Genomic DNA, 13,570 nt, shown 5'->3' on the forward strand with positions numbered 1-13,570 from the left:
GTTGAAACCTAAGCTCCCTGAACCCTGTTTTCCCTGCCTTCGGGCATTCTGTGGCTGGTAAAAATATGTGCTGTATATTTGAAGTGTTGGATCACGTGACGAAGGCAGGGTTTGTGAATCAAAGTACACAAGGATTTCAAGAGGAGCGGGAGAAAGAAAGAGAGAAAGAGGGTGTATGTCAGAGAGAAAGCGAGACGGGGGGGAAGCAGAGAGGAGGAGGAATGCAACAGGCTGAGCTCGGTCGTCGCTGCGAGGCGGACTCCTGACTGACAACTTCTCTACGTCTCAACTCCACTCCTCTCCAGCCGACTTCAACTCACCCGCCTCCACTCCGTGCGGCGTCCACGTCCCACATCTGGGTAAGTTCGCTCGGAGGGTCCCACTCTCCTCGTAACTTCACGGTGCTGGCAGTTTGTGAGACAGGAGGACAGGCGGAGGACATGTCAGAGCATGAGTGAGAAGTGCTACTCTTCCTGTCCCTCAGCCTGTCTTTGTGAGCGGGCGTTCGTGGGACAGCACGAGCGCAGGGATTGAGTTTCCTGAGGACAGCTTTAATTGGGAACAGAGATGTGGGGACGGAGCAGAAGGAGCGCAGGAAGGGAATGAAAGATGTTTGGCTATTTGTGTATGATTTAAAGCTAAAAAAGTGATGTAGGGATGGGAAGTTTGTCTTTATTCCCTTCAGTTTTTGTTCCTGATTTGAAAAAAATTCAATTCATGATTCTTTTAAGAATAATTGGTCAAAACAAGTGGTAAATTTGAGACTTTTTAAAAATAAAATAATGACACAAAATAGCGTTTACGTTTTAAACCCCAGTTCCAGTCGGCTTTTATACCATCAAACCAGTTTCCTGCAGCAGACGAAGTGGCCACTGTAGCCTGAAGGCTCTCAGCCAACTGTCTGTCTGTCAGAGCTGATGGATCACTCCATCAACATCACAAATGACTGAGTACGTCTGGTCTACCTGAGCATACACACACACTCAGTCACCCCCCCCCCCCCACACACACACACACACCACTGAAGGGAACAACAAAACTGACTACTCCAAATATCTCAATCTGCCATGTGTCTGATTGTTGCTGCTGATTTGTCGCCCCGAGAGTTTGTGCAAATAAACCTGTTGACCCGCTCCCTCACAACGAAACCCGAGCTCCTTATTTTGTTACAGACTGAATCATTTCGAATAGTATCCTTTGTGCGGCATGTGGTGTATATATACCAAATGCACTGTCTGATTGACAATCCTGATTAAAGTGTTATTTGCATGCTAAGTGCCTTCTCGCAGCTTATCTTAGCTTTCTGCATCCATCAGCTAACACCGCGCTGATGAGKGCTCACGCCACACGATGCCTCGTCGTTGCGAGCTATTTTTGTGAACTCTTGACAAATCTAKTCCAGATTAATTTTCCTTTAAATGCCTTGAAGGGGGGTGGTGTTCGTCAGCACGTCTCAGCGTCTCAGGGAACAGTGGATGGGTTTAATAGATGATGGAAAAACAAGTGGGTGTGATCAGTTTGTTGTATATTAGAGCTCATGGTGGGAAAACTGAGTTTCTTCTTTGAGCACTCGCTCTTTTTTTTCCATGTGGGTTTATTTGTTTAGAGCTCAGACTGTTGGTCGACTTCAGCTTTGAAACGTTAAGATGTGTTGGTTGTTGTCTTTAGTTTTCCTTTTGGTTGCGGCTAAACTGCTGGGGTGGTTTGTGTGTGTGCTTGCATGGTCATGTGTTAGGGTGTGTTGTGTAGAACGTCTTTAACTGTGCTGCAATCTCATCTTTGTTCTCTTCACTTTTTGAAGAATGACAGCCCCTCAGGCTAAGAGGGATGTCTGGCTCTTCTCTTTTTTTTTCTTGTCCGTCCCACTGTCTCTTTTATTTCATCTACTTTAAAAAGAAAGGGAAATTCTTTGTTTCCTTTTGTGGCGTGCATCAGCTGAGTTTCATTTTTTATGGGTTTTTTTCTGCTGCTGCATAAAAAGGAAAGCTTAACAGATGAGAACATTGCAACTCGTTTTYGATAACAGACTTAAACATTGTTCACTTGGTTAGAACTGCTTTGGTTGTGACATTTCCCATTTGATTCTGAGATTTTGCAGACATTTATTGCTGCTTTTACTTTGGTTCTTCAAATTTTAAGGGCTAAATGGACCTCAGTGTTGTTAATTATGACCCCTGCAGCAAATAGACTACAAGTTCTTCAAACATGCTTTTAATCCACTACAAGGAGGAGCAGCCAGAAACTGATTGAGCGTTATGTCTAAGTGTCACTTAATGCTAAATGAAAAGCTGCCATCCTGAAGTCTAAATAAGGCCTGACCCGTGGCAGAACTGCTGAGCCTGGAGCGACGGGRGCTGACCCCATCTACGACCCTGAAGACCCTCAGCGGCCCATGGGCTCGCCTCCGTTATAATGAGAACATTGTGTGTCGTAATAAACAACGCGGTCATCAACGCCATCCCTGTTAGTACTGCAAACACAGAACTCACTCAGTGTTATTSTACTGGTGACAAAATATGAAATCAGTGCAGAATAGTGAAACTTTCTGAAGACGTGTCATCAGTTTGTATCAGATCATGAAGACGTTACAGGATGATTTCAGAAGATTTCCTGTTCATCACTCTTTGTCGCCCGCCACCATCAAAGCTGGGAGATAATGTAGTTACCCGTGTCTGTGCACGTCTGTTAGCAAAATATCTCACAAACCAATGAGTTCGTTTTAATGAAATGCTCAGAAATTAATGTTTGGTTCTACGTCTGCAAGCAATTTGCTTTTCAAGTCATSTCCTTTCAAAATGGTCACCACACCTAATCAACCTTTTCAAACACGTGAATGGCTAAAACTCAGTCAGTTTCACAGATAATAAGTTGAAATTTGGTGTGGTAGTAGCTGAGCATCAACCTAAGAGAAACCCTCTGCATTGATGAACAGATCTGTCTATAAAATCTTTGTCATAAACTGTGGGAGTGGACTTYACTCAGTGAACAGAATTTAATGAAATGTTCTGAAAGTAATCACTCGTAAATCTACAAGTGGTTTACGTTTAGAGTCAACCTAATTAAAGATGGCTGCCACAGCAAATGAACCTTTATCAAACACAAATAGCTGTAGCTGTACATATGTTGAGCTAAAAGATGGTGCGGTAGCTGAGTCATCACATCAACACCAGTAAATCCAAGTTGCTTCTGAGCTGCTAGCTAACACTTAATGTATTTGCTGTTGTGCATTTGAAAAATAATTTTGTAATCTGCTCCAAACGGGCAAATGCTGTCAGCATTTTGAGGTGTAAAATTTCCTCTGAAACTTTCAGGAAGCTCTAATTGATCCCGTCAATTAGAAATTATTTAAAAAGATATTTTTTGAGCAGTTATTCCTAAATGAGTATTAAGAGTCAGAAAACAGACATGAAACCTTTTTAAAGCCTAATATATACCTCTGTGTCCATCCCTGACTACGCTAACAGCATAATTGCATCTGTAAATAAAAAATATGTGTTTGCCACAGCCAGAAACATTTTGTGGTTGGTTGATGGCTGTCAGAAGCAGATGGTTTATTGCTAAGTTGTGTTTGTGTTTCTCAAAAGACATTTTTTGCATGTCAGTTTGACATGAAATATAGCATGGCCATTTGTTGGAAAATCTAATTATGTCATTTGTGGGTGATTGTGCCTATTTTCCACAGGAATTATGTTTGTGTGTCAGTATGTGCATTTTTTCCTCAGGGTGTTGAGCGCAACTCTTTTTTTTCTTTCTTTTTGTTGCATTTTCTCAGAGTAAAGAAGAGTCATCTGTGGTTTTTGCTTTGCAGGTATTTTTTTCCTGCTAAAGTTTTGATTTCTCTGACTTTTAGTGGAGTTTTCAACAAAACTACTTTTCTTTTTCAATCACAAAACCCAACACAAGTCTTTAAAAAGATGTTGTTGTGCAAAACAAAAGGAGTTGAGCATACACTACTGATTGTTTGCTTTATCATTCACTGACAACAGTTGAAAGATTTTAGAGGGAAAAAATAGACAGAAAGGCAGATAAGCAAATCCAACAAAAGAACCACACAAGATAATCAAACACATTTAAAAAGAAAACGCCTTCAGCACTTTGCAGTTACATAATGTCCTGTTAATAAAGACCACCTTAGATAGAAAATGACTTATTAGTTGGGAGGAGAAAACACGTTCTTTTTAAAAACTATTTATTGTAAGAAGTAAAGCCAGAAAATCCTATGGGCAAGGGACAGCATGAGCTTGTTCTCAGCCTACAGGATCAAAGTATTTATCACCAAAGTATTTTTTAGCTCTTTGACCAGTCAGATCACACTTTATCTTTGGTGAACACTCAATAAAAGGATAAGAAACATCATCATGTGATCTATAAAATGCTATTATCCAAGACTGACTACTCAAGCTAACAATCAAACAGCATAAGGATATCACTGATGTCGAGGGCAAAAATGAATGAATAAACAAATAAATAAATAAATAAATAAATAAATAAATAAATAAATAAATAAATAAATAAATAAATAAACCTGTTGAAAGAACATAAAAAACAAGGAGAAAATGTTAATCCCAATTTTTTTTGAAGATTAAGTTCTGTTGTGTTCTTTCTAATCCTGAGTTCGGAGTTATTTGATTATCTCTATAAGTGTCACTGGAATGGTTTAAAATACGTCTGTATTTTCTAACAGCCTTGGCYAGCTGATTATCAGCGGAGCAGCTGAAGTGTAACTAGAGCAGTTCACCTGCTCTTCTGCATAAACACGTGTACAACGTTCTGATCAATCGCACAATACTTGGCACACACAAGGCAGCGGTTCTCAACCATTTTTTTGTGTCCCTCCCTGAGAACTTAAATTATTTCACATACACCCTGAACTGAGATGATATTGAGAACCTGATAATATTTAATTACATATCTGTACCAACGTTCTGCGTATAATGTGTGCTATGTATTGTCATCATTACATGCTCTGATGCAATGATGAAATTTGTGCTCTGCATTTGACTCAAGTGGAGTAGCAGGCAGTAGGGACTGGGTGTCTTGCTCAAGGACACCATGATATGTGGGCTTGCATGGGGGATAGAACCTGTGACTTTCTGGTCCCAAAACAACTGCCCTACCACTGCACCACAGCCAAAACCAGAAATGTTAAATTGTTGCACTATTTGCTCACGCAGTTGTTCACAAAGCGATGAACCTTGCCCCGTTCTTTTGAACAACTGAGCCTTTCGGGGATGCTCCCTTTATACACTATCATGACACTCACCTGCTTCCAATTAACCTGTTCACCTGTGGAATGCTCCAAACAGGTGTTTTTTCAGCATTCTCAACCTTCCCAGTCGTTCGTTGCCCCTGTCCCTGCTGTTGTGGAACATGTTGTGGCATGAAATTCAAAATGGGTGAATATTTGAAAAAATAAATAAAGTTTAACAGTTGGAACATTAAAAATATTGTCTTTGTAGTGTATTCACTTGAATATAGGTTAGAAAGGATTTGCAAATCATTGTATTTTGTTTTTATTTATGTTTTCCACAACATCCCAAATTCGTTGGAATTGGAGTTAAATGAAATAAATGGAAACAAAATTTTTTACTTCAAAATACGTGGGGTATGGTACTTCTTTAAGGCCGATAGATTCATATATGTGTGTGAATCAGCCTTAGTTAGGTGTAAAAACTAGGCAGCAACAGTGCTTAAATAGTAGACCAATGACAAGCTAAGCCATGATGACAGTCGGTCTTTACAACCAGCTGGCTCCATTCATTAGTTTTATGCACAGTGCTCAAACCTCACTCATCTATACAACGCTCCTCTTTTGGTTTTGTGATGCAGCTTTATTAATGAACGCTCAAACATATGACTTAATTATTGATTTATTAACAACCAGAGGAAACTTAAAGAGGAACTCATCCTTATGTAGCCTCATTGCAAAACTGTTTTATGAAAGAGGCTACACTTTCTTTGGTATTTATTTTTTATAGATCATCATTTTTTTAAACTCACTATGTTCGTTAGATGTTTCAGTAATTAAAAAAAAAACCTCTGGAAAGCAAAGAATAAAGGGCTTCAGATTACCAGACAGAATACACCACATTGCCTTTATAGACCAGATTATAGATCTTTCACCTCTTCATCCTTTTTACCTTTTTAAAAGCAAAATTGAAAACATAAAATGGATCAAAACAAATTACAAAAAACAAAAACCTTTTTATGAGCTCTTTAATTAAAATAYGTCCACGTCAGCTTTAAAAAGCACAAATATTTTTAACTTATTCATTGTGGTTAAAGCTCAGTTTAAGAAAAAAACAATCTGAGGTTGTTGTTTCGCTGCCTGAAAGACACAAAGTCTCATTTCTCAGCCCTAAAAGTGAATTCTGTGTAATATAAATCTTAATTTTTACCCTGAAAATTGTGTACCACACAGTCCACAATACCACACTACTAAATGTTTTTTGCAACAAAAAATGTTAATTGCAATAGTCCTCACTGTGTATATTACATAAATACATAGAAACTAAACTAAAGGAAAGTATCCAACAGTGAAAGGAATGAATTGTTCTGTGAATCAAAGTCAAACAAACATTGTCTGGGAATATTTAGCTGAGTTTTTGTTGGAAACCAAGATCATTATATATGTTCAAAACAAGCTGGGTGATTTCAAAAAGGACATCTTTTTTTCCCGTTGTGTCTTTGTTGTTTTGGGATTTTGTCTCCCATCTATCCATCATCCAACAGCAGAGTGTCAGAATCTGTTTCCAGCAACAATAAATCTCAGAAACATGTTTCACAGTTTTTGTGTTGATTTGAGGGACTTTGCTTTGAAGACAATTTTAGATTTTATGTTTGCAGAATAGCCAAGAATTTTATAGAACTCTTTTCTTTTGTATCCCTACGTGCAAATATATATATTTTAACTGTTTTGTGTTACTGTAGTGTAATATGCTTATTATTCACATAAATACGTGTTTTAATTGTAATGATGTTTAAAATATGGAGTGGCATTTTATTGAAACCACCAATGACAATAATAGAGAAAATTGAAATACAAATAGTGATTATCAGTAACTATATTGACAGCAATAATGATGAAATTTAGAGGTTTGGTGTTTCTTAAAGGAACACGTATACCCGACATCTTTCAGGTCAGAGTCTTTGATTAAGATCATCTCGTTCTGAGAAATTATGGAGTCAAACTTTGTAAATAACGTCTTGAGCAATCTCACTATCATCCACACTTAATTTTAGAGCTATATCTGTAAGTTGACTTAATTATAGCAATATTTGTCTGTTTTTAAGGTTAAATAGGGTATGGCACAGCTATTCAACTGGCGACTCATGGGCCACATCCGGCCTTCAGGTGACTTCATTCCGGCTCACTGAGTTCTTTAAAAAATAATAATAATAAATTTAAAAAAAAATCAGCACTACATATAAAAATAAATCTTAAATTAATTTTAAAATTAAGATCAATTCAGCAAAATAAACAAATGTAAAAGGTCAACTTTAGTTGGAAAGCCCTGGTCTATGGCCATCTTGGATTGCATTGGCACCAAAGGTTAATCAGTTTTGGATGTAAATCCAACAATTGCTTTTTGAAAGTTTCATCAGAACTTGTTGGGAATTTCATGAGATATTTTTCTAGCAGACAGAGATGACTCCAGATTTTTAAAGAAGGATCTTTGGACCAGTCTCTGCTGCCTTCACGTCGAGTTTTAGGTCAATATCTGGAAGACGGGTTGAGTTTAATCAAACTAGACCTACAAGAAATAATATAGCAATATTTTAAAACTCTTTCCTGTTGTTCGGTCAACAAAAGCGTGTCATTTTTGGACTGCGCTAAGATTACAGAGCAACATTCAGCTAAACTGTAAAAGGAATGCAACCCCATCTACAAACGTTTATCCAGGACTTTTATACAGACTAAAGTTTGGTTAAAATTCAAATGCGCTCAATCCATGTATGCACACATCTTCACTCTGTAGTTCAGTTTGTTCAGCTCAACGATATAAAAATTACTTAATCCTGTCAAAAGGAACTGAAAAGAAAAATTATCATAGAGTTTAAAAATTTGCCTTTAAGAAGTCTGCTGAACGGCTGCTGATGAACACATTTGGTTTAAAAAAAAAGACCCAATTGGTGCAGAGAGATTCTCAGAAAACAGTTTTTCTTTTTGTGTCATTTTATAACCWTGACTTTCAAGCTGATTTGAGTTTAAAAAGCAATAAATTTAGTCACATTTACACCCGGCATAACTAGATCCAGATAATGCTTCAGACTAAAACCTTGTGATTCAGTACGTTTTCAACTAAACTGCATGAACCAGTGTGCTGACTGTGCAACCAAGTTTGGAGGCCCTGAAAAAAATGTCAGTAAAAAATGAGTAAATGACTCCGGGGTTAAAAAAAAAAAACATTTTTATGCTCAGTATGGTTTTAACGACAGTCAAAAAATAGTTTTGTGTGTGTTCGTCAGCAGTATGGGGACCAGGTGACCCAGTTTGACCTGACCCGGCAAGGTCTCATAAAAGCAGCGTTGAGGCCTGGAGGCCCAGATACACAGCGCTGCTTTTGTTGCCCGGCCCAAGGTGTACTTCCCTTGGAGGGAAAATGTGGTGTGGGGGTACTCATTATAAAGACAGAAACCATTCCTTGGCTTGGCAGCAGATTATTTTATTAGTGGAAGTAAAATTGTTTCTGTTTTTTCTTTTTTTTGTATTCAGGGCCACCTTCTCCCCCTCCTGTTCACACTGTTAAAACACAATCAGCTCCTATTAATCCAGTTTCCAGTCTGGTTTTAATTAATTCTGCTCCATTCACTTCTCACACGCGGCCCACCAGATGTTTAAAACTCCCTCTTCTCTCCTTTTTTCCTTTGTTTCCTTCTGCCCCTTACATCTTTTCCTCAGCTTTCAACACATTGTTTTTTTGTTCTTCATCTAAATTCTTTTATACATCTGGTTTTCATACCACCGATTGCGCTCTTTGGCTTCGATTGGCTAAGGAGAAATCATGAGGGTTCCGCATCTGTGGTTGGATCCTCCGTCCTGTATTTACTACTTCATTCTTCAAGGTCAATTGCCGCCGTCAATGGTGCTTCAGAGTGTGTGAACGCCGTGTGTTTTCCACCGATGACTCGAACAAAGTTGCAGAACATCTGCGCGCATGTTCCTTCTTGTTTGTGTCTGGCGTTCTGCTCTAAGAGACTCATGCACGGACATGTGATTTACAGAACGTGGCGATGTATGTAACGGTGTTTGAAGTAACGACTTGCTTTCAGACGACCTGCGTTCGGTGCTGTCCAGTCGGCAAACGCTGCGGGTCTTTGTGGAAGCGATGGTAGGGACTCTCCCCGCCGGGCCCTTGCAGAGAGGAGAAACCGCAGCAGCTACAGAAACATCAGTCAATATGGGAAATATGACTTTAAAAACAACACTAACTGAGCTGACTCTGTGGCTTTCTTTGCTTTTCTTGTGCTGTATGTGTGGGGGGAAGGGTAACAGGGAAGGTAAAGAAGATTAGGAAAACCTTTGTCCATTTTGTTCTCATAATATAACAGCTTTTATTTCTGAAAGTCTAATTGTGGGTCATCAGTGAAGAATAGTTTCTCATGGACTTTAATCAAGAGGTGACATGGTGTAAACTTAAACCGTTACCTAATATATTGTTTTTTGCAAATGGAAGCTTAGCCAAAGCTTTAAACACAAAGAATCATTCCACAGTCTGGTCCTGTTTTGGTCAAATTTAATAAAAATAACATTTCGTCTGATCTTGTTTGATATAGTGCAGATTTTGCGTAAYGTTAGCCCTCAGAGCTTGTGTTGAGGTTACTTTCAACTGTTACCGCACCAAGTTTTAGCTCCGTGTCTGTAAAAGTAACTGAGCTGTAGCCTTTTTTTACGTTTGCTATAGTCCAGGGGTGCCCAAACGTTTTCCCCGAGAGGGCCAAAATGAAAAYCTATCTGAGGGCTGCAGGCCAATTGCAACACCATAATACATGAAATGAAAATACTTGTTCAGAAAAGTCCTTTTATTTTGTATGATTAAGCTAGCAGCCAGTTCGGTGACCCATGTTTTTTTTTGTGTGTGTGTTTGTATGTTTGTTCTTTTAGTTCGTGCAGCAAAGGCTCATGGGACATTTCATTAATTGATAAAATATATAAAATATATATATAATAAAATCTGCACGTGCACTTAAATCTAATCTAATTGTATTTAGTAGTAACTTGTGTTTCATCCTTAGTCTCAATATAATTCAAAGATATATTAAAGACCATGAGTGAAGATCAGGACTCCACTTTGGGCACCTCTGCTACAGTCGATTAGCTGAGTAGCCATCTTGAATCAGATTGACTGTAAAAGTTTACTGATACAATATCATTTTAACACTCAGGTATWTCTTGAAACCAGAAACCGTCCTGTGTCTACTCAGCAGAAAATTTCATGACTCAGCTAAAGATGTGRCGTTCTGTCTGAATCTAATACTGCACCAACTTGGCTAAATTTTTGTGTGAAAATAGGTGTTGAGAACTTAAATTGAATAAGATTTAAGRTTGAAGTTCAGTTTTCTCTAGTAGATTTTTTGAAAATAAAATATTTATWATTTATATTAGCGTATTTTTGTGGGGTAATGTGGCTAAAATCCTTTTTTATTTCTCTTTTATAAGTGTGCCTCCTAAAAATGACCCAGTTTGTTTTATGCTTTTACCCTAATCCTGCTTCATTAAAAGATGGGATACCTCCACAACAATATAGAGGTGGGGCTAAGTCTGCAGCAGAGGTGTCCAATCACCATCCTGCATGTTTTAGAGGCTTCTCTGCTGCAGCTCACCTGGTTTGAAAGAATGAGTGATTAATCTGTTTCTACAGAACTTAAAGARGTGGTTCAGTCACTGAATATGTTGTGTTGGAGCAGAGAAACAATTAAAACATACAGGATAGTGGCCCTCGAGGACCAGGATTGGACCCCTCTGGTCTATAGGATGAACTGGGATTTGGTTTTATTTGAGCCCCATCATWTTCATCATCACCTACCGCTGACAGCAAACAGCAGGAATTATTCAAATACCGCGTATTTGTACGTGTTCATTTGTCTGTAGCATCAGAAAAACATCCCGTGGAGCAATTTTATTAAAACCCCAAGAAACTCATTATTGTCTGAACAACTAATTACCTTTTGGAGTCCACCCAGTTCAAGTTGCCCATTACAGCTAATCAATATTAGCCAGTTTTTAAGTAGTTCTGGGCATTTCATTATATACTTTAATATTTTAATCCTTGTTATGAAGTAATAAATGTTTGTTTTCAGTTTAAAAACATGAAAAATAATACAGTGGGTTCCTTTAAAACAAAATGTGCCTTTTCTAATTTTATTCAGCAGAATGAGGTTGTTTATTTGGAGTATTAGTCATAGTAGTTGAATGTAGGACATTTGTAAACACACTGTCTGTTACCCACCCTGGGTGTTTGATTCCCATGCTGTAGCAGGCTCCGAACAACAAGGCATTCTTTGGCTGAGCTGTATTTACCACAGATTCATCACAGAGGGCTCAACTCCACCCACTCATAAATTCACTAAGGAGGGGGGGGCAGGAGTTATGGAAGAAAGATGAAGGAAGTGCTACACTTGGAGCTTTTTTTTGACAGGGTTAAAAGCTGCAGTCACTCTGGTCAGTGAATAGCCTTCAAAGTGATATTTGGTGGAGCGTGATAGTGTTCTGACTGTTAGTTTTCATAAAGGGTTAACACTGCCCATGTTGTGGCTGGAGCTGTTTGTGGGTCGGCTGGCAGAGAGAACAGAGAGACCCTTTATGATACTCTTCTGCTGATTGAAATCATATGGCATCGCATGAAATTACTGCACTACTTGGGAGACGGACAAAAAGCAACAGAATATTGCCCTCGCTGTTCCCGCTCAGCTAATCAATTTTGTCAACGCTTTTTTGTTTTTTATCTTTGTTTCACGGTGCAGATCTTTTGAAATGGGTTTTTGTGGAAGGCCTATGAAAGGTCAAGATCTTACCTGGTTTAGATGACTCTTTGAACAATCTCATATTGTAAAATTTGAGTTTAATTTTTACCGGATTAACAAGCTAATGGCTAATCTGAGTTATACAAAGGTCAGTCTAAATTGAGGGCGTTTGAAGAGCCATCTACAACAGGTAAGATATTAATTGATCATTGCCTTCCCACAGATCTCTATTTCAAGAGATCTGCACTGCTATTTAAAACAAGTCCTACAGTCCTGTTGAGATGATTTGAATCCAGAATGTAACATTTTGTTTTCTTGTCCCTTTTTTTTTCTTGCAGTCTTGACGTGGACAGGACATTTCTTCTGGGTTCTCTGCAGGTCTCTTCCTCATATTGCCTTTTCTTCTGTGTGGTCCAACAGAAGAGGAGCAGGACGGTGCTGGATGGCACAACACTGGTCCACACTCACTGTCAGACTCTGACAAAGAAGCAGGACGAGGAAGAAGAAGAAGAAGAAGAAGAAGGAAACCCAGAGAGAAGTCGGTTAAATATCCAGCGTCGTGATGGCAACAAACAGAGAGCACCAAATGCGTCACATGACGGGATTCGCCCGTGCCATGTACCCCTTCGCCTTTAACTCTATGAGGAGCCACTCCCCCTTTGACCTGCTGGCCAGCAGCCACCTGTTTGGTCGCTTCGGAGCGGACCTTCCCAAAGAGATGGCTGCTCTGTGTAAGTAGCAAAAGCATGTGCAAAATATACAAAATAGGGTTTATTTTGGTGCTGAAGCAATATTCTTTTTTTGTTTTTCGTTTTTTTTCTGCCACAGAAGGCAAAACGGTGAAAATGTATGTCAGTGTGAATGTGGTTGTTAGTTTGAATGCAATTTTAGCAACATATCTCATGAACTACTGGACAGATTTTAATGAAAATCTTAAAGTCATCACTGGACATAAATCTACAACTCATTACAAACACTAACACATCTTGTCCAAGCTCACAATATTACATTGATCTTGTCAAGGTTTGACCTGAAATACTTTAAACTTTCTCACCACAGGACAATAGTTTAAAACTGTGGCATGAAAGGCAGAGGGTGATGTGCATTCCTTCGAGGAATACAAGAGTAAATCTGTTTAATAAGGAATAAATAGAATAAATGTGTTTAATAAAAAGAACAGCGAGATGTTAAATTGGGGTGGGGGAAATCCAGATCTTTCTGCCTCACACATGACTCGACTGTGTCAGATGTTTTGTGTGCTGACCAGCAATTTTTAGTGCAAGACAGTAAAGRTTATGGATCAGTCGAGGTTATAGCTAATTAATTATTTCGTCATGCACTGAGAAGATAAAAGCAGTATTTTTTTTTCAAATGGTGAACCAGACAGATGGCAGAGAAGGCAAACTGAAAAAAGGCAGTCWGAAGAATAATGTGGTTCTTGTTTGTAATTTTCTGCTTTCTGTGGAGAAGGTCCAACGTTTTCATCCGAATCCAGAGCTTTTTTATTTAATTTTTGATTTAAAAAAAATGACAATTGAATTTCAGGCAGCTGGGAGAGTTTCATGTTTTACAACTTCTTTTTTTACCACAGGGGGCGCCATTGTGC

The 13,570-nt window shown here is 38.6% G+C and overlaps 1 protein-coding gene across 1 annotated transcript in view; it reads left to right on the forward strand.

Moving 5' to 3' along the window:
* The first annotated feature begins 130 nt into the window (after nt 1-130).
* LOC106518070 (retinoic acid receptor gamma) overlaps nt 131-13,570 on the forward strand; it is a 35,645-nt gene continuing 22,205 nt past the window's right edge. The window contains exons 1-2 of the mRNA XM_014009168.1: nt 131-359; nt 12,303-12,695. Of these exons, the coding sequence (XP_013864622.1) occupies nt 12,527-12,695 (169 nt within the window). The 5' untranslated portion in view covers nt 131-359; nt 12,303-12,526. The remainder of the gene's footprint in view (nt 360-12,302; nt 12,696-13,570) is intronic.

This window comes from Austrofundulus limnaeus, unplaced genomic scaffold (assembly GCF_001266775.1).
Source record: "Austrofundulus limnaeus strain Quisiro unplaced genomic scaffold, Austrofundulus_limnaeus-1.0 Scaffold55, whole genome shotgun sequence".
Classification (NCBI taxonomy): domain Eukaryota; kingdom Metazoa; phylum Chordata; class Actinopteri; order Cyprinodontiformes; family Rivulidae; genus Austrofundulus; species Austrofundulus limnaeus.